We start from the raw sequence: 26,278 nt of genomic DNA, 5'->3' as shown, positions 1-26,278 counted from the left end.
AAATTTTGTCCAGTGAATGAAAATATATCCTTCATATCAGATATTTACATTACGATTCATTAGTTATGAAGTAGCAACAAAAATAATTTTATGGTTGGGGGTCACCACAACATGGGGAACTGTATTAAGGGGTCGCAGCATTAGGAAAGTTGAGAACCACTGATCTAGTTGATCTAGTGCTACAAGCTACAGTACCTGCAAGGAGGACTGCCCCACTCACCCAAATTCTGATGTGGAATTATGAAAAACTAAGGTTCCAGCAGACTCCATCAAAAGAGCCTGATCTTGAAAACTTACCCTTGTATTTTTCTGTCTCCCCTGTAGGTTTAGGTTCTGGGATAGGGTCATAGACACTGCAGTCTTTGCCTGTCCAGTCAGGATAGCAGATACACTGGCCTTCATTGCTGCAAACCTACAACCAAGAAAGAAGCTACATGGATGAGGTGAGACTAGAAGGCATTTTATAATGTCCTGTCCAAAACCTAAAAATGCCCACTCATGGTACTTTCCTCCTGCAACATTATTTTTCACAAATATGGTATAACACAGACATTATTACGAATATGATAGCAAAAAATAAATAGTAACAGAACAGAAGCCAGGAGATACTTCTCTCGCCTTTTAAAGGCTAATTTTGAAGGAGGTTGCAGTAAAAAAAAATCAGCCTGTTTGGTGATGTTGATTTTGACCTTACATAATATACGCATTATGTTCATGATGTAAGGATCATATGGACTGGGTTGTGAAATATTTTTCCTGTGGTCCCAGGGATCAGTACATTCCATAGGAAAAGTCAGCTTTGGAAAAGTTTAATAAAGACTCCGCCTCACGACCCAGTTTCAAAAATTTCTGATGCTTTGGTCTTTTAGGAAAATATGGATAAGACCAGAGGAAATAGTTCATTGTCTCCATCTGTGTAGATCAGGGTGGGTAGATGGAGATACTTCCTGGGAAGCACCTTGATGTAGATCACACACCTAAACATTTGCTGAGATCAAGGCATTGACAAAGTGACTTCTTGCCATACTATACAGGCAATTCCAAAGTTACAAACAAGATAGTTCTGTGGGTTTGTTCTTAAATTGAATTTATTTGTAAGTTGGAACAGGGACTTTTAAAAAGTGTAACTTCAGCTAAAGTGTGTGTGTGCGTATCTATATCTATATCTCTCTCTCTCTCTCTCTCTCTCTCTCTCTCTCTCTCTATATATATATATAGATAGATATAGATATAGATATATATAGATATATCTTTTAACTGTGGATTGTTTAGCTGTCTGTGCCCCTGTTTAGAAGATTTCACCTCACTTTATGTCCTGTGATAATCGGATTTTGAAAAATTTGCAAAATTTGGCTTATTGTGGAAACAAGTGTTGATAAAATTGCAGTGGAGACACCTTGTCCCCATAACTCTTTTAGGGATGATTTCCCTTTCCGGGGGATCGATTTCTTTCACTTTTTGTTGCCTCACCCCTGCTCTTAACTATGAGTTAAGACATGTCAGCGGCTTATGATACTGTGAACCACCGCCTCCTCCTGAGAAAAATGTATAATATCACAAAGGATTACCACCTCACCCGCCTCGTAGGAAACCTACTACAAAACAGGAGCTTTTTTGTTGAGTTCCAGGGCCAGCGAAGCAGATGGCGAAAACAGAAGAACGGCCTGCCTCAGGGGAGCGTGCTTGCTCCATCAATATTCAACATTTACATACATGACCAGCCACTGCCAGAAGGGACAGAGAGCTTCATCTATGCTGATGATTGTGCCATTACCGCTCAAGCAGTGAGCTTTGAGATGGTTGAACAGAAGCTCTCCGAAGCTCTAGGTGCTCTTACTGCCTATTACAGGGAAAACCAGCTGATCCCTAATCCATCTAAAACACAGACATGTGCTTTTTACCTTAAGAACAGACAAGCATCCTGAGCTCTGGGGATTACCTGGGAAGGAATCCCACTGGAGCTTTGCAGCGCACCCAAATACCTGGGAGTCACTCTGGACCGTGCTCTGACCTACAAGAATCACTGCCTGAATATCAAGCAAAAAGTGGGCGCTAGAAACAATATCATATGAAAGCTGACTGGCACAACCTGGGGATCACAACGAGACACAGTGAAGACATCTGCCTTTGGGCTATGCTACTCTGCTGCTGAGTATGCATGCCCAGTGTGGAACACAACTCACCACGCTAAAACAGTGGATGTGGCTCTTAACGAGACATGCCACATTATCACAGGGTGTCTGTGCCCTAAACCACTGGAGAAATTACACTGTTCAGCCAGTATTGTACCACCTGACATCCGCCGGGAAGTAGCAGCCAATAGTGAAAGGATCAAGGCAGTGACATCTCCAGCTCATCCCCTGTTTGGGTATCAGCCAGCACGTCAATGACTTAAATCAAGAAATAGTTTTCTAAGATCTACAGAGACACTAGCTGGAACACTTCAGCAAGCAAGAGTCCAAAAGTGGCAGGCTCAAACCCAGAACCTCAATCAATGGCTGACACCAAATGAGAGACTCCCTCCTTGGCACAAAGAAAACCGGGTGACTTGGAAGGCGCTGAACAGACTGCGCTCTGGCACCATGAGATGCAGAGCCAATCTTAAGAAATGGGGCTACAAAGTGGAATCCACAACATGTGAGTGTGGAGAAGAGCAAACTACAGACCACCTGCTGCAATGCAACCTGAGCCCTGCCTCATGCACAATGGAGGACCTTCTTACAGCAACACCAGAGGCACTCCAAGTGGCCAAAGGACATTTAATCAACTACCAAGCTTGCAAACTTTGTGTTTTGTTTGTTTGCTTGCTTGCTTGTTTGTTAAAAATACAAAACAACTGTTTGGTTTGCTCCTGACACGATAAATAAATAAACTATGAGTCATTTGTAAGTCGGATGTTTGTAACTCAAGGGCTGCCTGTATTGGCAAGGCCAAACTACAACACTGCTTTATTTGTATGTTTTACCCCATGGTCAAAGCAGATCTGGCCACCCCAGCTGCCTGGGCAGGTACTGAAATTAAAGGCTGACAGAGGAAGGCATTTGTGGTCCAGACACAGCATGTTGGGCCCGCAGGGTGTCCCATCTTCCACGTAACTTATATCCGAGCCATCCACAAGTTGCACATGGCCACCCCTAAGGAAAGACAAAAAAAAAAGCTCCATTAGGAGGCTGGTATATTGAATAGCTCTCAGAAATGAAAGAGATTAATTAAGAAAGTAATCATGTTGATAATGACGTGGTTGGAGCATGTCAGCCAACGCATTTGATAACGCCATTAATCTTGCTCTCCAAAACAATTGCAATCCACACATAACTGGTGGTTCTGTGTTTGGAGGGCTGCAGCAGACAGATGTTCTGAACTTAATTATGGGAGAGCATCAGGCGAAGGATAAACAAGCAGATTCACAATCCCTTCACACATATATTCTACAAGCAACTGCCCTGAGTCCCCCTTGTGGGGAGAAGGGCGGGATAGAAGCGTATGAAATAACAACAACAACAACAACAACAACAACAACAATAATAATAGTTCCAGAAGGAAAGGAAACCTCAACTTCAGGCCTCAGAGGAAAGGTGAGACAAAGGACCACCTTAAGAAGATAATTCCCCAACATATTCGTTTCTTCACCCCAAGATTTAAGAGTAGAATGGAAATAATAATCTTCCCCAAAACTAGAGCAAATATTATGATTTAAAGCGGCCACAATGCAACTTGACTGCGGAAGAAATCCAGAGGCAATTCTGGTGGTCCTCCTCCATTACCTACACATTCTCTGATCATAAAATCCGACATTGTTCATCAAATTGACATAGTAGTATGATCCTTACATCGAAAATTGAAACTTTTAGCCTCACTGTTGCTAGACCTGCCTAGTCAAGAAAATATTGTGTAGGTTCCCAACCCCAAAGGGCTCTTTGTTCTGGGATTGGTCATTTCCTGGGGTGGTCAGTGCATGGATAGAAGTTGCTTTTTGCATGATATGTCCTTATTAAGACAACAGGAAATGGTGCAAACTGAGCAAAGCCCATGCCCTATCACCATTTATGTCAAAGAGAAATATATGTAAATTAATAATTGGCCATAAAGGTCATGAAACGATGCTAGTTGCTACTAGAGGTAAGATTAATTATAAAGCCATTGTTCTAAAATTGACCATTGTTCATTCTGCAATCGATAGTAGAAGGCATGCATAGTACTTTTGTTTTCTCTAAAGGTTTAGCACAGCTGGTAAATCACCAGCAACTCTAAGATCTATCAACCGAAAAGTTGCAAGTTCGAAGCCCTGGGCCAGCATGAGCTGCTGACTGTCAGCCTAGCTCACTATTTCCTAAACACTTTTGTTTTCTCTAAAGGTTTATCACAGGTGGCAAATCACCAGCAACTATAAGATCTATCAACCAAAAGGTTGCAAGTTCGAAGCCCCAGGCCGGTGTGAGCTGCCGGCTGTCAGCTAAGCTCACTGTTTACATAAGCAGTTCAAAAACAAATTTAGCTGTAATTAGAGAAATTAGGAATCACTAAAAGCGGTGGAAGTGTTTTACGACACCATAAAGAAAGAAGATCTGGGTGACCAAATGCAAGGAGGAAGTCCTGATAGCTCTTCATCATAGAGGATGGAGCGACAGCACCCCTGTGACTGGATTCGAGCCCAATCTTCCACCGCACCAAAACAGCTGGACACTGAGTCGAAAAAACACACCTCCTTCTGTTCTGTCTGTCTGTGTATTGTCTATACAAAATGACATTGTTGCAGTGTATGTGTACTGTGATCCACCCTGAGTCCCCTTCGGGGTGAGAAGGGCAGAATATAAATAAAGTGTTATAATAATAATTATTATTGTTATTATTATCATCATCATCATCATCATCTTCTTGCTCAAGGAACACCTGTATCCATTTACCTGGGGAAAACAGTTTCAAAGGAGTCATCTACAGTAGTGCATTTTTTTTTTTGGAGAGTAGTGTGTCTCAAGCCATCTGATGTGAGTGACAATCAATCCCACCCCACAATGTGCCAGGACCTAATACCATATCTGTGCCCCTTGGCTATCATTGTTAATTTATTTCCTGTAAATTTGTCAAAGATTGACGAACAACAGTTTGTGGATCATCATTTTGAATAGAACTATTCTTAAGTGAATATGGTCTCACTAACCTGCAGTCAACGTAACGCTTCTGGTGATAGAAAGTCATTGTGGTGATTTCACCGAGAAGTTCACCAATACGTGGAGGACCCGTCACATTGGCGCAAAGGAGGTAGCCACACAACACATCCCTGAATTGATATAGGAAACACACACAAAAACACAGAATAACAAAAGAGTGGATTTCTCCCAGTTACCTACTTATAGCACTGTGGTCACTTGCCTCGGTGCATCATAGGAATACAGTGAATTGGGGAAAAAGATGACATCAATTCATTTATTATGTTATATATATAATGATATCTCCTTATTTACACAACAGGAAATTGTGCAAACTGAGCAAAGTCCATGCCCTGTCACCAATTAGCAATAGTAAACATTTCAAAATTGTTTACACTTAAATATTCTCCTAATACAATGTAAAACACCTGTATTTACTCCAGTCTAATGTGTCATAAAACACCTCAATTTTCAAAACCCTGAAACCAAAAAAAAGGATTTTCTGCTGAATGCAATGCAAAGCAGCAAAAAGTGTAATTTGGCCAAAAAAAGGTGTGCATTATAGTTGCTGGATGCTTAGAGCTCATTCCTTAAAAACAAAAGTGTTGGAACATCAAAGCTTTCAGCAACGGAAAAGAAAACCTTGGGGTGCATTTATGCTATAGAATAAATCCACTTTAAGTGCCTTGGCTCAATGATATGAAATTATGTAGTTTTAAAAGATCTTGAGTCTTCTCTGCCAAAGAATGCTGAGGGTTTACCAAACTATAAATCCCAGGAGTGCATACCATTGAGCCCTGGCCATTAAATTTGAGGTGACATCCCTCAAAGGTGCTGGTGTCCTATGAGGAGCGGCTTAAAGAGCTGGGCATGTTTAGCCTGAAGAAGAGAAGGCTGAGACATGATAGCCATGTATAAATTTGTGAGGAAGTCACAGGGAGGAGGGAGCGGACTTGTTTTCTGCTTCCCTGGAGACTAGGACGCGAAACAATGGCTTCAAACTACAAGAAAGGAGATTCCAACTGAACATTAGGAAGAACTTCCTGACTGTGAGAGCTGTTCAGCAGTGGAACTCTCTGCCCCGGAGTTGGTAGAGGCTCCTTCTTTGGAAGCTTTTAAACAGAGGCTGGGTGGCCATCTGTCAGGGGTGCTTTGAATGCGATTTTCCTGCTTCTTGGCAGGGGGTTGGACTAGATGGCCCATGAGGACTCTTCCAACTCTATGATTCTATGATTCTATGTTGAAGCAGCTTCCACTTTTGCTTTGGCTCAGCACTAAGGTAAGGTTCGCTCACATGTACCTAATGAACATCCTAATTTTGGCTAGGTATTTAGCCAAAAAAGGTGAGCATTAGATTCAAATAAATATAATAATTAAGAAAAGCAATACCGGTACATAAAAACCAACTGCTGATCTTAGCTAAAGTGGACTATTTAATCAATTATTAAATGATCACTCCATCTTATGTAAACCTCATTGTTTGTTTACTTTGGACTAGATACTGGATGTAGTCAATTTTGTGTAAATCTCATGGTTTCTTTTGGACTAGATTTCAGTTAAAAGTTTTAATTACAGATTTAACTTTTGAAAAATTTGAAACAGTATAACACATAATGTTTTGGTTACTCACTGCTTGACACAGGACACCCAGCGGTTTGCTTCACGGCCACAATTCCCTCGCTCAGTGCCTTCTACATTCAGCTTCTCATAGCAAAACCTTTCAGCAGAGGCTTAGGTCCCATAAAGACAGTTAGACAGAGAAGGCATTAAAGACAGTCCAGAGGGCCCAACTAATATTACATTTCCCAACACAGCAGCTCATTACGTTTTCCAACACGCCATTGCCTCCTTGGTGTGTTGAGCTAATGCAATGCTCATAACCTTTGGGAAGCATGAAGGCAAATATCCAAGCCATATAAAGTATTATGGAGGTTGCATTTCACCACATTATAGATTGTGGAATTGGTAGACTATTGGGTTGGCTTCTTACTGGACCAAACATTGTTTTCAAGAAGATCTTCATAACGAATATTTGACAATATTCAAAAATGATCAAATAAGTGTTTGGAAAGCATGACAAGAAGTATCCTGGAGTTCAATAACTATTTTAAGCATCGAAAGATAGACCTAATAATATGATCAAATAATATTCACAAGAAGATTAAGAAACCACAAGGAAGTATAGATTTCTTTATTCCCTCTCAGTCGGGAACATTCACTTTTATATCACAACCACTGAAGAATAGAAGAAAGTCAAACATATTTTTCTTCTTTTTTTCTTTTTTCTAGTTCTTCTCTCTCTTTTTCTCCAACTTTGCTATTTTGAAATTTTATTGCCGAAGGCTTTCATGGCCGGAATCACTGGGTTGTTGTAGGTTTTTTCGGGCTATATGGTCATGGTTTAGAGGCATTCTCTCCTGACGTTTCGCCTGCATCTATGGCAAGCATCCTCGGAGATAGTGAGGTCTGTTGGAACTAGGACAAAGGGTTTATATATCTGTGGAATGACCAGGGTGGGACAAAGAACTCTTGTCTGCTGGAACTAGGTGTGAATGTTTTCAACTGACCACCTTGATTAGCATATAGGCACTGTCAGGCCATCATTCCACAGATATATAAACCCTTTTCCTAGTTCCAACAGACCTCACTACCTCTGAGGATGCTTGCTGTAGATGCAGGCGAAACGTCAGGAGAGAATGCCTCTAGACCATAGCCATATAGCCCGAAAAAACCTACAACAACCCTATTTGGAAATTGTTCTCACACTTCTGATGTTCTATCTTCTTTAATCAAAGGTATAATAATTTTTTTTATTATTTTTTTTTAAGAAGTATCCTGGAGTGACAAGAATTCACTTCTATGCAAAATGTGCACTTGACATGGTGGTTCTCAAAGATTGATTGATTGATTGATTTTACTATATTTATATACTGCCCCTCTCAGCCCAGAGACGACTTGGAGTGATTCACAAATTAGCAACAATTCGATGCCTCAACAATTATAACAAGTAAAAACAATCAAGAAATTTGGTTAAAAACAATAGCATCTGATTTAAAAAATATAAAAACCGTACAAAGCCCTAGAACATTATCGTGAGCGTCTCCATGTCAAATCGTTATTCCGTTATCAAGTAGTTCCATAATTCTGTTTAGCTATGCCATATTTGGGAAGTAATGCTACCCCTCTATTCTGCCTTGGTTAGACCACACCTGGAATACTGTGCCCAATTTTGGGCACCACAATTGAAGGGAGATATTGAGAAGCCAGAATATATCCAGAGGAGGGCGACTAAAATGATCAAGGGTCTGGAGAACAAGCCCTATGAGGAGCGGCTTAAAGAGCTGGGCATGTTTAGCCTGAAGAAGAGAAGGCTGAGAGGAGACATGATAGCCATGCATAAATATGTGAGAGGAAATCACAGGGAGGAGGGAGCAAGCTTGTTTTCTGCTTCCCTGGAGACTAGGACGCGGAACAATGGCTTCAAACTACAAGAAAGGAGATTCTATCTGAACATGAGGAAGAACTTCCTGACTGTGAGAGCCGTTCAGCAGTGGAAATCTCTGTCCCAGAGTGTGGTGGAGGCTCCTTCTTTGGAAGCTTTTAAACAGAGGCTGGATGGCCATCTGTCGGGGGTGCTTTGAATGCAATATTCCTGCTTCTTGGCAGGAGTTTGGACTGGATGACCCATGAGGTCTCTTCCAACTCTATGATTCTATGATTCTAAGGCCTCCTCAAAAAGCCAGGTTTTCACCTTTTTTTGAAAAGTCAGGAGGGAGGGAGCCAATCTTATATCTCTAGGCAGGGTGCTCCACAGTTGAGGGACCACCGCTGAGAAGGCCCTGTCTCTCGTCCCCACCAGACGCATCCGCGAAGACGGCAGGAGCGAGAGCAGGGCCTCCCCAGAAGATCTTAACATCTTTCAGCAAGAAGTGCTAAAATTAGCTATTGTTTTCTTTAAGAATAACATTGGTAAAGAACTATAGTACCTCCATCCTTTGCAGGACATGCCCAGAAAAAAATGACCAAAATAATCCAAAGTTTGGAAATGGAGTCCTATGCAGAATATTTTAGGGAAATGGGCATGTTTAGCTTGGAGAAAAGAAGGCTGAGAGGAAACATGTTGGACATGTTTAAATATTTGAAAGGATGTCATGCTTTGATTGTGCTTTTCATGCATGGCGGGGGAAGTGGGGGAGTATACCTGATGGCCCTTATGGCAGTGTTTCTCAACCTTCTTAATGCCGTGACCCCTTAATACATTTCCTCATGTTGTGGTGACCCTCAACCATAACATTATTTGCGTTGCTACTTCATAACTGTAATTTTGCTACTGTTATGAATCATCGTGTAAATATCGGATATGCGGAATGTGTTTTCATTCACTGGACCAAATTTGGTACAAAATACCCGTTATGCCCAAATTTGAATACTGGTGGAGTTGGGGAGGGGTGTTGATTTTGTGATTTGGGAGTTGTAGTTGCTGGGATTTATAGTTCACCTACAAGCAAAGAGCATTCTGAACTCAATTGACAATGAAATTGAACTAAACTTGGCACATAGAACTCTAATGACCAACAGAAAACACTGGAAGTGTCTGGTGGACATTGACCTTGAATTTGGGAGTTGTAGCTCACCTATATCCAGAGAGCATTGTGGACCCAAACAGTGATGGATCTGGATTAAACTTGGCACGAATTCTCAATATGCCCAAATGTGAACACTGATGGGGTTTGGGGAAAATAGACCTTAACACTTGGGAGTTGTAGTTGCTGGGATTTATAGTTCACCTACAATCAAAGAGCATTCTGAACCGCACCAATAATAGAATTGGGCCAAATTTCTCACATTTGACCAAAAGAAAATACTGTGCTTTCTGATGGTCTTTGGTGACCCCTCTGACACCCCCCTTGTGACCTCCAGGTTGAGAAACACTGTCTTACAACTTCATGATTCTACAAATAAGGTGCATTTTTGCTCTTGGTCGGGAGGTGGTGCTCGTGCTTTCACAGGCTTGAGATAAAAATCTCACTGATTTGTTTGCTTATTTATTTATTGTGACATAGGGATGTCCTCCACTGACCCATCTTTTTGGAATATGAGTTAGGTGACTGATTAGGGAGCTGCAATCAGATGATCACTAGATTTGCTACTGAGCTCTCATCAAACTTTCAGCCCTTGGCATTTTCCCAGTATCACCTTATGTTGCCCTCACTGACTCAAGCACACTTCTGGCTAAGGCTCTCAGGCTTAGAGCCTTCGAGTGCAGCTCAATTAGCCCATTCCTCCATCCTTTTCTTCCTTCTGCAGCAGTTAACCCTGCCCGGTTCTTCTCAAGGTGTATCACCAAGAGCACTTCTTACCCCGTCCCCACAATGCGTTGCATTGGCGGTCCCTGGTTTTGCAACGACCTCCATAACACCGGCCCTAAGGAGAAGAAAAGAAGAGATCTGTAAGGGACTCATGCAAAATCACTTATTGTCGTCATGGCATGCCTTCAAGATATTTCCGACCGATGGCCAACTGAACATAGGGTTTTCTTGGCTGGATTTACTCATAAGAGGTTTACCATTTTCTTCCTCTGAGGCTGAGAGAGAGTGACTTGCCCAAGGTCACCCAGTGGGTTTCATGGCCAAATAGAGATTTGAACCATGGCTCTAAAACCACACTTCTCCCAGACCCTTTCTAGAATGCCATATAATCCAGATTATCAAAGCTAATAATCTACATTGTTTGCTTTGAACTGGATTATGTGAGCCTACACTGCCATATAACCCAGTTCAAAGCAGATAATCTGCATTTTATATGGCATTGTAGAAGGGACCCCAGATGTCAAAGATGATGTGGTCGAGCAACATCAGTTATTATTAAGGTAGAAAAGACAAGTTAGTGGAAGTTGCAGTATAGACTTATACAGTGTAGACTTATACATGGATTATATGAGTGTAGACTCATATAATCCAGTTCAAAGCAGATAATGTGGATGATCTGCTTTGATACACCTGGAATATTGCATCCAATCCTGGGCACCACTGTTGAAGAGAGATATTGACAAGCTGGAATATGTCCAGAGAAGGGTAACTAAAATGATCAAAGATCTGGAGAACAAGCCCTATGAGGAGCAGCTTAAAGAGCTGGGCGTGTTTAGCCTGAAGAAGAGAAGGCTGAAAGGAGACATGATAGCCATGTATGAATATGTGAGAGGAAGTCATAGGGAGGAGGGAAAAAGCTTGTTTTCTGCTGCCCTGGAGACTAGGACATGGAACAATGGCTGCAAACTACAAGAAAGGAGATTCCATCTGAACATGAGGAAGAACTTCCTGACTGTAAGAGCTGTTCAGCAGTGGAACTCTCTGCCCTGGAGTGTGGTAGAGGCTCCTTCTTTGGAAGCTTTTAAATAGAGGCTGGATGGCCATCTGTTGGGGGTGCTCTGAATGTAATTTTCCTGCTTCTTTGCAGAGGGTTGGACTGGATGGCCCACGAGGTCTCTTCCAACTCTAGGATTCTATGATTCTATCTGGATTATATGGCAGTGTAAAGGAGGGTTGGGAGTACAGATTCAGGTTGGATCTACACTGCCATATAATCCAGATTCTCAAAGAAGTAATCCAGATATTTTTATTTTTTTCATGTCAGGAGCAACTTGAGAAACTGCAAGTTGCTTCTGGTGACATTGAGCCCTCAGTGGCACAATGGATTAAACCCTTGTGCCGGCAGGACTAAAGACCAACAGGGCGGAGGTTCGGATCCGGGGAGAGTGTGGATGAGCTCCCTCTGTCAGCTCCAGCTCCTCATGTGGAGGCATGAGCGAAGCCTTCCACAAGGATGGTAAAACATCAAAACATCTAGGCATCCCCTGGCCAACGTTCTTGCAGATGGCCAATTATCTCACATCAGAAGCGACTTGCAGTTTCTCAAGTCATACAATCAAAGAGTTGGAAGAGACCTCATGGGCCATCTAGTCCAACCCCCTGCCAAGAAGCAGGAATATTGCATTCAAATCACCCCTGACAGATGGCCATCCAGCCTCTGTTTAAAAGCTTCCAAAGAAGGAGCCTCCACCACACTCCGGGGCAGAGAGTTCCACTGCTGAATGGCTCTCACAGTCAGGAAGTTCTTCCTCATGTTCAGATGGAATCTCCTGACATGAAAAAAAAGTACTGTTATTATTAATAATAATAATTAGTTAATCACCAAAAGCAAGGAGGAAGTCTACAAATATTTTTTACTATATTTTTATTTTTTATTTTATTTTTTCCCTTTTTTTCCTCTCTTTTCACTTTCTGTCTATGAAAATGTCCTCTCACTTTCAATGTAAAGGAAATTTCTTTTTCAATTTTTTTTCTTTAAATAAAATGTCAATAAAAATATTTAACAAAAAAATCCAGATTATCTTCTTTGAGCTTGATTATTTGAATCTACACTACCATAAAATCCATTTCAAAGCACACAATCTGGATTTTTTATGGCAGTGTAGATGGGTCCTCAGTTTCTCCGTCATATAAATGCAGGTCAAAATAGATACTGTGGATTTTAAATAGCAGTGTAGAGGGGGCTTCATATAATCTAGTTCAAAGCAGATAGCGTGGATGCTTTGATAATCTGGATTATATGGAAGTGTAGAAGGGGCCTAAGTAGAACTACTAAGGAGGAGTAACATGTTAAAAATGTTAAAAATGATATATTATGGGTTCCTCTAAAGTGGTCTAAAGAAGCATGATTTCTTCCAATGTAGTTCCTTTTGAAATGTAACACAACGCGTTGCCATATGGGACGGAGATAACATTAAACACATTTTTAAATATCAGCCATTCATTCACTACGCCCTCTGCTTCAAGGCCTCAAGCTGGGCAGCCTTCCCTTCATATCGTGAAAGGTTTACATGATATGCTGGCTCCTCTCGTTTCTTATTGAAAAGAGGGAGGGAGAAATCGCTCCAAACTAGGACCTTTCAAAAGTATATCAGAGTTGAGCATTGAAAAGCGGGATAAAGAGAGAGAAAAGTTGGAAAGTTCGTTTAAAATATAGTTAGCTGTGCTTTGCTTTGGATTGCATCCTGACTCATCACACAAGACTTCCATACATACATGCATTTTCCTCTTCCTTCTGCTTGACCTCACTTATTTTCTAAGAAGTTTGTGGTTATATTTAAAAATAGCTCTTCTTTCCTGAGCACTCCGGGTGCATATGAGTTTATTAACATATTCTAAGATCGTTTAAAAAATATTTCCAACTGTTTCCTAAAGAATAAAGTTGTTCCTCTTAATTAACTTTTTAAAAAGATAATGCCTGGTACCTGCACCGATTCGAAGATCTACAGAGACACTCGCTGGAACACCTCAGCAAACGAGAGTCCAAAAGTGGCAGGCTCAAACCCAGCACCTCAACCAATGGCTGATACCAAATGAGAAACTCCCTCCTGGGCACACAGAAGACTGGGCGACTTGGAAGGTGCTGAACAGACTGCGCTCTGGCACCACGAGATGCAGAGCCAACCTTCGGAAATGGGGCTACAGAGTGGAATCCTCAACGTATGAGTGTGGAGAAGAGCAAACCACTGACCACCTGCTGCAATGCAACATGAGCCCAGCCATATGCACGATGGGGGACCTTCTTGCAGCAACACCGGAGGCACTCCAAGTGGCCAGATACTGGTCAAAGGACATTTAACCAACTACCAAACTCACAAGTTTTGTATTTTTCTGTTTGTTTGCTTTGTTCTGTTAGAAATGTAATATAATGGACCGGTTGCTCTGACACGACAAATAAATAAATAAATAATAAATATTCCAAGATCTGATCCCAGATTATTTTCTTATCCCAGATTATCTGGCAGTAGAGACTCATATAACCCAGTTTAAATCAGATCTGCTATCAGATTCTGGGATATAGGACAGGGTAGAAGGGACCTTAATGAGGCACTAATGGTGCCTAACTAAGAATACTATGTATCCCTCTCTAAATGTACATTTTAAAATGAAGCCAAAGCATTTTAAGTGGAATTATAGCACTGTAAACAGTGTATATGGCAGTGAAAGAAGAAAAATAAGATGCAGGCCTATTTGCTTGTTAGATTCCATGCTTCGGGATAGCCTTTTGAACCTGTCAATTTCCAGATGTAAAAAGGTAAAGGTCTAAAGGTTGTCCCCTGACATTAAGTCCAGTCATGTCTGACTCTGGGGTGTGGTGCTCATCTTCCATTTCTAAGCCGAAGAGCCAGCATTGTCCATAGACACCTCCAAGGTCATGTGGCCAGCATGACTGTATGGAGCACTGTTTATATTTCCACATGTACTGCACAACAATTACCATTATCTCAAACGATTGTTCAGATTTTGGATTTTGTAGTCTAAGGGCTCTTCCAGACAGACCATATATCTCAGGTTTTCTGCTTTAACCTGGATTATATGAGTTCCCATCGCCAGATAATCTCGGATAAACTGAAAAACCTGGAATCAGATCCTGGGATATAGGGCCTGTCTGGAGGAACCCTAAGGCCCCTTCTGCACTGCCATGTAATCCAGATTATATCAAATCAAATAATCTACATTATGGAGTGGGTTAAACCCCTGTGCCAGATCCGGGAAGAGTGTCGATGAGCTCCCTCTGTCAGCTCCAGCTCCTCATGCGGGGACATGAGACAAGCCTCCCACAAGGATGGTAAGACATCAAAACATCCGGGCGTCTCCTGGGCAACGTCCTTGCAGAAGGCCAATTCTCTCACACCAGGGGCGACTTTCAGTTTTTCAAGTCGCTCCTGACACGACAAAAAAAAAACCAACAACAACAAACCAAAACTTACATTATCAGTTTTGATCTGGAGTATACAAGTCTACATTGCCATATAATTCAGTTGAAAGCAGATAATATGGATTTTATATGGCAGTGTAGAAGGGACCTATGTCACACAGAAAATGCCAACTTGAAAACTATGAGTTATTACTTATGAAGCAGCCAATAGAATTGTGTCTAAGGCCCCTTCTACACTGCCATATACTCCAGTATCTGATCCCAGATTATCTGCTTTCAACTGGATTATATGAGTCTACGCTGTCATATAATCTAGTTCAAAGCAGATAATCTGGATTCAGAAACTGGATTATATGACAGTGTAGATGACGCTTCAGATTATATAGATTTGCATACATCCCAGCAGGAGGACTCTAACAGTATGAACACAGTCATGTCTGCAACACTAGGCACCTTAATAACAACAACAACAACAACAACAACAACAACAATTTTATTTATACCCTGCCAGCATCTCCCCAAGGGACTCGGAGCGGCTTACATAAGGCCAAGCCCAACAACACATCAATAAAAACAGCAAGCAATAAGCAAATAACAATACAATTAATATAACTCACATATAGACAAAACACATAGAGATTTAGAAAACCTATGGCCGGGCCAAATGTCGTAGTTAAAATTTGACTATGAAAGCTAAAGACACTAGTCTTACCTGCTCATTATCACAAAAGTAGCCATCCTGCTTGTGCAAATTGGAAGGGCACTAGAGAGGGGAAGAAAAGAAAAAGAGACAAGATCAGGCAAGAATGGGATAGCTACGTTTCCCTAGAAGAAAACACAAGATAAATAAAAGGCAACTCTCTGTAAACCTGGGGTGCAGAGGTAGGAAACCGAAGGGATAGGTGGGTTCCAAGCTAGGAATAGGCAGAATGTGTTTTTATATATGGGATTTTGCAAATTATCTCTTCTATATAAAGAAAAATGTAATGTTTGTATGTGGGATTAACATAACTCAAAAACCACTGGACGAATTGACACCAAATTTGGACACAACACATCTATAAGGTCAATGAGTGATAATCACTCATAAAAACACTAAAAACACAGTGGAAGGGACTTAAAAAGCAAAACAAGCAAAAAGATGCTATAGCGCATGCACAAAAACGACTCCCACTGGCAAACAAAATACACAATAGCATATCAACACTCTCTTCCGGACTACAACTCCCAACATCCTATAGACCAGCCCCTTTAGGAGAGGAAGATGATCCAAATGCACTGCTTCCAAGCTGCAAGCTTTCTTCTCCTTGGATTTCTTTGAGAGCATCCCAATCCCTGCATATTTCCAATTTCCTATTCCTGGACTGCAACTCCCAGCAATCCTCCAGATAGATAGATTAGAGATAGGTAGGTAGAGTGATAGATCTATCAAGAGGACTGCTGGGAGTTGCAGTCCAAAAACAGGTAGAGAATGAAGGAAGCAGAGAAAGAGGAAGGGAAAGAAAAGATGGGGGGAAGGAAGGAAAGAAGAAGAGAAGGAAGGAGAGAGAGAGAGAGAGAGAAGGAAGGAAGGAAGGAAGGAAGGAAGGAAGGAAGGAAGGAAGGAAGGAGAGAAAGAAAGAAAGAAAGAAAGAAAGAAAGAAAGAAAGAAAGAAAGGGGAAGGAAGGAGGGAGGGAGGGAGGGCGGGAAGGAAGGAAGTTGAGAAAGAAAGAAAGAAAGAAAGAAAGAAAGAAAGAAAGGGGGAAGGAAGGAGGGAGGGAGGAAGGAAGGGAAGGAAGGAAGGAAGGAGAGAAAGAAAGAAAGAAAGAAAGAAAGAAAGAAAGAAAGAAAGAGAGGGAAGGAAGAAGAGAAAGAAAGGGAAGGTTGGCCACAGCAATGCATGGTGGGTACAGCTAGTGATATATTAAAATGCCTCAACAGCATGACTCCCATATCCACAAGGGATATATTATCTGTGAAAATCATGGATAACACTATTTAATACAATTTTTAAAAATGTCTGTTCCTGGTTTGAAAGTGTTATTTCCTGTTCAGTTATGTGGTACTTACTTTGAAAGTAGTTGTTATACTCCAGAAACTTTGTTTTTGTGGCTGCCACAAACTATGTTGTATTGGTTGAGACTCTGTGACGTATTCATTGAAAAACTATAGCAAAATCTGCTGCAGGATGTCTTGTAAAAACAGCATTTTTGCAATTTAGTAAATTTTGTCCATGTTTTTATGATAGAACCAATTGGGAAATACATTAATGACCCAGGAACAAACATTGTGTTACATAGTGTCATAGCAAAATCTATTGAACTAATAACATCTTGTAGAAGCAAACCATAGTGTCACACTAGAAGAATATTTAGAGAATATCTCTCTATGCATCACTGATCAACTTTAAGAGAAAATATGTCACAAAATTGCATTGGTGGACCTAGGAAATACCTGGAGAGGACATATTTTGTCAAATGAAAGCAAATGAAACCAAGGACAGTTGGTTCTGCAGATTTGGGGTCATACTGTATTTCAATATCTGTTCAATTGACAGAATTATTATGCTTATTTATTTATACCCTGTTTTTTTCTCTCTACAAGGAGACTCAAAGTGGCTCAATCCTTTGTGAATAAAAAGATATTTGCTTGGACACAGCTTGGGATATGATTAGGACACAGCTTGGAAAATTATTAGCCTCCATTGAAAGAAGTAGCCATAAGGAAAGCCCTTAACAGATCCTACAGACAGTGGCAAATTTCTTCACAAATGGGATGAGAAAACATTGATATTTTACATCTCCCAAGCTGTGTCCTGAATGTAGAAGAAAGTAAAGGGGACAAAAATAACTTAACTCCTCATTCCAGGAAATGTAGGTTCATCCCACCTTCCTTGGAGCAGAAGACCTGCCACCTGAACATGGCTGGTGACTAGAATGGGAATCTAGGGTGAATCTCATCATAACCAGATCATGGCCTCATCCAGTTCTCACCTGACTAGAGTCCCCTGTGCATGTTTCCAGGATGTCGCACTCATTCACAGCTTCTCGACAGGTGACACCTCGTGGCTCATACTATGAGAAGGAAGATGGGAGAGAAGTGATTGAATTCTTTAATATGGACCAGTGGGCAAAGGACTCAATCAGAATGAAATCTCTTCTGCTCCTCCCACATCTTATACTGGTTTCACAGCCCATCCCATCTTTTATGCCCCAAGCTGTGGTGTAGAAACATCAGCCTATGCTTGGGCTGCTGCCGATGTTCCTTGCTTGCTCACATCTTTTCATTAAGTAAATGAGAAGAATCATAGAATTGGAAGAGACCACATGGGCCATCTAGTCCAACACCCTGCCATGCAGGAAAAGGACAATCAAAGCACCCCTGACAAATGGCCACCCAGCCTCTGTTTAAAAGCCTCAGAGGCAGAGAGTTCCACTGTTGAAGAGCTCTTAAGGTCAGGAAGTTCTCCCTAATGTTCAGGTGGAATCTCCCTTCCTGTGATTTGAACACATTGTTCTGTCTTTTAGGGTCCTTCTACACAGCCATATCTTCTTTGAACTGGATTATTTGAGTCTACACTGCCATATAATCCAGTTCAATGTGGATTTTATGCAGCTGTGTGAAAGGGGCCCTAGTCTCCAGGGCAGCAGAAACAAGCCTCTTCCTTATGTCATCCTCTCAGATATGTAAACATGACAATCATGTTTCCTCTCAACCTTCTCTTCTGCAAGCTAAACATCCTCAGCTAAACATCTCTAAGTCACTTCTTATAGGGCAGGGTCTCCAGACCTTTGATCATTTTAGTTGTCCTTCTCTGGACACCTTCTAGTTTGTCAATATTCTTCTTGAATTGTAGTGCCCAGAATTGGACAGAGTTTTCCATTTGAGGTCTGACCAAAGCAGCATAGAAAGGTAGCATTATTTCCCTTGATCTACACACTACTCCTTTTGATGCAGCCCAAAATCCCACTGGCTTTTTCTGATCCTGTCTTCAGCTGCAAACTTGACAAACATGCCCACTAAACCTTAATCCAAGAACAAAGAGTAACCACTGGCAACAAGTTGGAACTTCATAGAGGGGTTAAGCTACATCAGTCAGAAGCTTGATATTTTTGGCCTGCAACAACAGGAGTCTAGTGTCTAGATCCAGGGAAGTCATGTTCCCCATGCTCTATTCTGCCTTGGAATATTGTGTCCAATTCTGGACACCACAATTGAAGATAGATTTTGAGAAGATGGAATGTGTCCAGAGGAAGGCGACTAAAATGATCAAGATTCTGGAGAACAAGCCCTATGCGGAGCAGCTTAAAGAGCTGGGCATGTTTAGCCTGAAGAAGAGAATCATAGAATCATAGAATCAAAGAGTTGGAAGAGACCTCATGGGCCATCCAGTCCAACCCCCTGCCAAAAAGCAGGAATATTGCATTCAAATCACCCCTGACAGATGGCCATCCAGCCTCTGCTTAAAAGCTTCCAAAGAAGGAGCCTCCACCACACTCCGGGGCAGAGAGTTCCACTGCCGAACGGCTCTCACAGTCAGGAAGTTCTTCCTAATGTTCAGATGGAATCTCCTCTCTTGTAGTTTGAAGCCATTGTTCCGCGTCCTAGTCTGCAAGGAAGCAGAAAACAAGCTTGCTCCCTCCTCCCTGTGGCTTCCTCTCACATATTTATACATGGCTATCATATCTCCTCTCAGCCTTCTCTTCTTCAGGCTAAACATGCCCAGTTCCCTAAGCCGCTCCTCGTAGGGCTTGTTCTCCAGAGGGCTTGTTCTCCAGGCTGAGAGGAGACATGATAGCCATGTATAAATATGTGAGAGGAAGTCATAGGAAGGAGGGAGAAAACTTGTTTTCTGCTGCCCTGAAGACTAGAACATGGAACAATGGCTTCAAACTACAAGAAAGGCGATTCCATCTGAATATTAGGAAGAACTTCCTGACTGTGAGAGCTGTTCAGCAGTGGAACTCTCTGTCCTGGTGTGTGGTAGCGTAGCAGCATGATAGGAGAGATAATACCAAGAGAGATCCTTTTCGGAGAAAGAAAAGTACGGCTTTATTTCCAGCTGGGACCCTGGAGTGGAGTTGTGTCCAAAAGCAACCAGAGCAATGATAATCACATTGACTTACCCTTTTATACACTTCAAATGCAGACAAACAAAGAAACATGCTTCTACATATGAAACATCATCACTGCGTCACTTTAAGCATCACAGAAATATCAGTCTTCCAACATGCAAAAGGCATGTCTCTGTATTTTTTCTGAGAGCAGCATACAGCTTACATTCATCAATCAAGGGGCCTACTTTGACCTGTCAGGAGGGAGGGGGATAGGCTCCTTACTTAGAAGGAAGACGCTGGGCTATGTTGTACCAGTCTCTCTGGAATGTATAGATAACAGGTCCCCCTTCTCCTCCCCCTTTTAACATTCCTTCTCTGTCCTGCTGGCTTTCTTACACAGAGATAACCTGATTTTTCTTACATTTCAGTGCTGGTAAAGGACATACAATATATGCATAAATAAATATCTATATTTCCAATATTTCCCCATCAATTAAGGCTCCTTCTTTGGAGGCTTTTAAACAGAAGCTGCATGGCCATCTGTCGGGAGTGCTTTGAATACAATTTTCCTGCTTCTTGGCAGGGGGTTGGACTGAATGCCCATGAGATCTCTTCCAACTCTATGATTCTATTAGAGAACAACAAAAATCTCAGAAATTTGGCCTATTCTATGCCACTAAAAATGAATCCATTGCTTGTAGAGCCTGTGTAACATGGTCTTTTAAAAATATGCAGGGCCTCATGGATGGACTGGGAAAAGATAATACTGAAAAGTTGGACCGGAAGGAGGAGAATTCAGGACATCTTCTCTCACACACATGGATGAAATATTACACTTTTAGCTGCCTGTAGAAGATTTTTCACAGTTTAAAGAAAAGCTGCTCACTGTGTTTTGGCCTAAGTACAAAATGAACAGGCTGGAGTGAATGCAAGGCTGCCAGAGTTAAAAGTGGGGAGTGTTCCTTAGAAGAGGGAATTGCAGTAAGTTATTGCTTGTTGCACAATGAGATAACAAGCAACTCCTACACAACCCTGAAAAGAACAGGAGGGCTCTCCAGGTTTCAAGCTAGTGACTCCACTAGATGTCCACAGGAGAAAATCTTCCTACCGAATCTCAGTCTGCTCTCACTCATTTACCTTGCATCCTCGGCAACATAAGCCATCACTGCACATAGCATCATGTGTGAGCGTACATTTCTTGCAGCAGTTCCCTCCACCCTTGGAGCACTCCTGCGAAAATAAGACAGAAAAGGCAATAAATATCCCTTAAAGATACTTGGGTCTAAAGAATTTATTTATTTAGAACTTGTATAGCCCTGCCCACTGTGATTTTATATTGTTTGGTGTTTTATTTATATTGTTTTGCATTTTATTTTTTATTTTATTATATTTTGCTGTATGTATTTGTATATTTGCTTTGCTGTACTATTGGGCTTGTCCACATGTAAGCTGCCCTGAGATATTATATCCCCCACCAAGGTATTATACTCCCGGGGTATAAATAAAGTTATTATTATTATTATTATTATTATTATTATTATTATTATTATTATTATTCTCTACCTCTGCTAACATGAGGCCAAGCCCAACAAGTACAGTAAACAAATAAAATACATACAGGAAATAATAATTAAAAGCAAAAGCAAAATTAAAATAAAGTACAGCAATAAAGCAATAAAAGTAAATTAACATAATGGGATATAATACCAGGTATGAGATAAAGTAAGCTTAGGGATTTATTTATTTATTTATTTATTTATTTACTATATTTATATACCGTCCCTCTTGGTACCAAATGCAGTGTACATTTGGTACCAAGACCATAAAATACAATTTCAATACCATAAAAACAATCAGAGAATATGAAACCATAACAAAGTCAATTAAAAACACATATTCATTAAGGTCTCCTTGTTAAAACATTGTCAAATCATATCGTCAACCATTCCATTTTCCTGTGTCCGTTAAACTGTATTTACAAATGCCTGCTCAAAAAGTCAAGTCTTGACTTTTTTTTTTGAAAGGTCAAAATGGAGGGGGCCAATCTGATGTCCTTAGGGAGGGTGTTCCATAGCCAAGGGGCCACCACTGAGAAGGCCCTGTCTCTCGTCCTCGCCAAACGTACTTGTGACGAAGGCGGGACTGAGAGAGTTAATCAAAATGGGCTGGGCCAAGGTGTGAAGATAAAAACAGGGGACATAGGACAGGATAGGATAGCCTAAGCGATTTAACTGGTGGGAGGTACAGGAGGGACAAGCTACGGGGGTTAATTACTCACTAGGAATAAGGTGAGGTGCATCAAGAGGACAAGTATATGCTGGGGCGGTCATGGTATGGGGATTGTTGTCCATTCATCAAAAGCAATCTGACTCTTGCAGCAAAGACAACTTGTTCCCCTACCACCTCATTAATTCCATGCAAGTGTGGCATCATCGCAGCTTATCTTCGCATTTTGATTAATCTCATCCAGAGAAGAGCTTTGGCAACTGAAAGATGTAATATGTTGCCATCAGCTCTTTTGGATGGGAGATATAAAAATGTGGAACGTTCCAAAAGGGTTTGCTCTTGTGACTCGGGCCCGTTCTACATGGCCATATAAAATTATGAAAAAATTATCTGTTTAAACTGGATTATATAGCAATATAGACTAACATAATCCAGTTCAAAGTATATAATGTGGATTATCTGCTTTGATAATCTGGATTGTATGACAGTGTAGAAGGGGTCTTGGTCTTTGCTGAAACACTCCAGCATTCTTTGTTTATTTGCCCTAAATATGATGGATGATGAAATACAGGAATTCCATTATTTCACAGTATTCTTAATGGCAAGGGTGTTATAAAATTGTTATCTTCTGAACAATTGTGATATATTCTTTTGTGTTGCTATTGCAAATTTTATTCTTGAGATTAGCAACTCTCAATTATGCTTTCCTTTTTATCTGTGACATCCTCTTGTTGTATATGTGTGTGTTGTGATTTTGTTGTTGTATGCCAATAAACGCTGTGTGTGTGGTGAATCCTATGTCTCACAGTTACATGTCTGGTTTTGTCCCACTTGTTGCTTACCGCTAAAGATCCACAGTCACATTCTTCACCTGCCTCCACAAAGCCATTACCACATTCAGGCGGATCAAGGAGCTGTGCAAAGAATGAAAGATCAGACAGTTGAAACCAGAGAGGTACACCCTACTTTATAGTCTAACTTCACCTCATACTGGGCTAGAAAAATGTCCTATTCCCATGGGCCCATTCTAAGGTAGGAATTTTGGAAAGGTGGCAGTGCCTTTCATGCTCGATAACGCATTTATTAACATTTCTATAATATAATCTTTCATTATTTAATATGAAGAGATATAATATTTCAGCATCCCAAATATGCAGACACCAAATCTGATAATTCATCCATCCCAATCCAGAACTGTAAAAAATAAAAAATGGCATTGAATGCATTTATATTCAAACATCTTAGTATCAAATTAGGATTGCCACCAGTTTTTTTTCCTGAGAGTCTTCTTGACTTTATCACCTAAAAATTGGACACAACACAATCCTCTCCATGTGTTATTGAAGGCTTGAATGGCCGGAATCACTGTGTTGTTGTAGGTTTTTCGGGCTGTATGGCCATGTTCTAGAAGTATTCTCTCCTGACGTTTTGCCTGCATCTATGGCAGGCATCCTCAGAGGTAGTGAGGTCACCTACAACAACCCACTCCTCTCCATGTTGGGAGCTGCTGAACCAATTAAATCTGGGAGATACAAATGTGTGAGCGTACATTTCTTGCAGCAAAATTTTGTTTTGGGATCATTTCCCAAGAATTAAGTAAAATTCAGAAATTTCTATTGATGAAAACAATCGACGTAAAGTGAAGGAAAACAGAATTGACCTGTCTCATAATACCACTATGTTTTGAGATATTGCTGCCTTTGGAATAACATTGTGATAATACAATAATTTACAACCACCATTTAATCCAATAACTCAAAGAAACAAACACGCCATCCAAAAGTGATCATGAGAAGATTTCTAGGGATGTGGTGTGAACATGACTGCTTTGCAGATTTCCTCAACCGCATCACAACCTCAAGAGGCTGCTGAGGATGCTACTCCTGAGATTTACACAACAACGAGATGCTTTTCTTGAAGGTTAAACTGGATACAATTCCATTCACACAATAAAGGACTTTGGGTTGATCAGACAATGGCTTCCTGACAAAATACACACATTTCAACACTAGTTAAGTTTCAAGTTTATTCGATGCTTAGACCATAGGTCTTTCACATATAAGGCAAATAGATAAATACAAGAAAATCTGATATATATATATATATATATATATATATATATATACATACACATATATATATTGTCATGTCAGGAGCGACCTGAGAAACTGCAAGTTGCTTCTGGTGTGAGAGAATTGGCTGTCTGCAAGGACGTTGTCCAGGGTATGCCCAGATGATTTGATGTTTTATCATCCTTGTGGGCAGCTTCTCTCATGTCCCCGCATGAGGAGCTGGAGCTGATAGAGGGAGCTCATCCGTCTCTCCCCGGATTCAAACCTGCGACCTATCGGTCTTCAGTCCTGCCGGCACAGGGGTTTAACCCACTGCGCCACCGGGGGCTCCTTAAGAAAATCCGATTATTAAATACAATATAAAATACACAATTAAAATCCTATAAATAATTAAAATACTACATATATCAATGGTGAGATGCACCCTTAAAATACTACATACTGTATGGACTCACATCTGCATAATTAAAAACCAAATAAAACCAAATAGATACAACATTATTAAAACTACATGAACAGCCACTATTAGTTTCACTAGTCAACACCTCAACCTCATGAGGGCTCTCTTGGTCAGTTTATCGCATCTCCATTCTGGTTCCCAGCCAGTCTTACTCTATATTCTGATATTCTGATACTCGCTCCATCATTGACATGGTGATCTATCACATAGGCTTTAGGTAACATATTTCCTTCTGTTTTCCCCTCTAAAGGCCATTGTTAATACTGAACTTCTCACCTCGCCACCATAAGCATAGGTTACAACTATATATACCACTTGCTCATTTGTAGCTACAAAATTTGTTCCTAAGCATCTCACTCCATGTATCTGATGAAGCGTATGCTACTAAAGTGTAGCAAGATGCCTTTATATACTGATCCATGGCTATATCTTGGAATTCTACCATGAAGAACTGTGTGAGTGGACTTTTACTTTGTTTCACATCTTAGGTGTGGTTTGAGCATTACACGATAGCTCATGGGACCAGGGTTTGAATACTCGCTTGGGCATTGAAATCTACTGGGTGACCTTGGAAAAGCCACACACTTTCAGACTCCAAAAGAAGGACAAAATAAACATTGGGGGGAAATAGTAACCTAAAATTTTTCCCTCTAGCTCTGTTGTTGGGAAGGTGAGCCCTGAGCCACCATGTTCACCACATATGGTGGTTGAGGCTGAGAGCAGCGAACTAGTTAAAAGACAATGTATAATGATAGCAAATAACATAACAATAATAATAATAATAATAATCAAACCAGTAAAGTTAGTCCCAGTAATGATCGGCACACTGGGTACAGTGCCTAAAGACCTTGGCCTGCACTTAAACACAATCAGCGCTGATGAGATTACTAGCTGCAAAAAGCCACCTTACTGGGATCTGCACGCATTATTCGCCGATATATCACACAGTACTAGACACTTGGGAAGTGTCCAACGTGTGGTCCAATACAACAGCCAGCAGAGTGTCTGCTGTGGACTCACCTTGTGGTATTTCATATTATTATTATTATTATTATTATTATTATTATTATTATTATTATTATCAAGCTACTCTGGGACTTCCAATTCAGACAGACTAAGTTTTGGAGCACAATACTCTTGGCCTCATGATCGTGTTAAAAAACAAAGTATGGATTGTCGATGTTGCAATCCCAGGTGACAGCAGTGAAACAACTAGAAACAACTAGAAAAGCTGACACGATATGAGGATTTAAAGATTGAACTGCAAAGACTCTGGCACAAGCCTAGTAAAGGTGGTCCCAGTGGTGATCAGCACACTGGATGCAGTGCCTAAAGACCTTGGCCTGCACTTAAACACAATTGCCGCTGACAAGATTACCATCTGCCAGCTGCAAAGGCTACCTTACTGGGATCTGCACGCATTATACATCACACAGTCCTAGACACTTGGGAAGTGTCTGATGTGTGATTCAATACAACAGCCAGCAGAGTGATCTTGTTAGGTGTGGACTCATCTTGTTGTGTTTCAACTAATAATAACTAATAATAATAATAAAATATTTTAACCAGTTCTCCAAAGGGATCTTACA

General features: G+C 40.9%; 1 protein-coding gene across 4 annotated transcripts in view; it reads right to left on the bottom strand.

Annotated features, from left to right (window-relative positions):
* Nucleotides 1–26,278, bottom strand: part of ADAM11 (ADAM metallopeptidase domain 11) — a 141,468-nt gene that overhangs the window by 21,258 nt on the left and 93,932 nt on the right. For all 4 annotated transcript variants that reach the window (XM_060781225.2, XM_060781226.2, XM_060781224.2 and 1 more), the window contains exons 16-24: nucleotides 23,000–23,071; nucleotides 21,069–21,161; nucleotides 17,868–17,948; nucleotides 15,607–15,657; nucleotides 10,508–10,571; nucleotides 6,778–6,877; nucleotides 5,159–5,278; nucleotides 2,966–3,134; nucleotides 298–412 (exon numbers count right to left, since the gene is read on the bottom strand). In XM_060781225.2, coding sequence (XP_060637208.2) covers nucleotides 298–412; nucleotides 2,966–3,134; nucleotides 5,159–5,278; nucleotides 6,778–6,877; nucleotides 10,508–10,571; nucleotides 15,607–15,657; nucleotides 17,868–17,948; nucleotides 21,069–21,161; nucleotides 23,000–23,071 — 865 coding nt within the window. The remainder of the gene's footprint in view (nucleotides 1–297; nucleotides 413–2,965; nucleotides 3,135–5,158; nucleotides 5,279–6,777; nucleotides 6,878–10,507; nucleotides 10,572–15,606; nucleotides 15,658–17,867; nucleotides 17,949–21,068; nucleotides 21,162–22,999; nucleotides 23,072–26,278) is intronic.

The sequence above is a fragment of the Anolis sagrei genome, chromosome 6 (genome assembly GCF_037176765.1).
Source record: "Anolis sagrei isolate rAnoSag1 chromosome 6, rAnoSag1.mat, whole genome shotgun sequence".
NCBI lineage: Eukaryota > Metazoa > Chordata > Lepidosauria > Squamata > Dactyloidae > Anolis > Anolis sagrei.
This window is presented reverse-complemented; position numbering and strand designations above follow the sequence as displayed.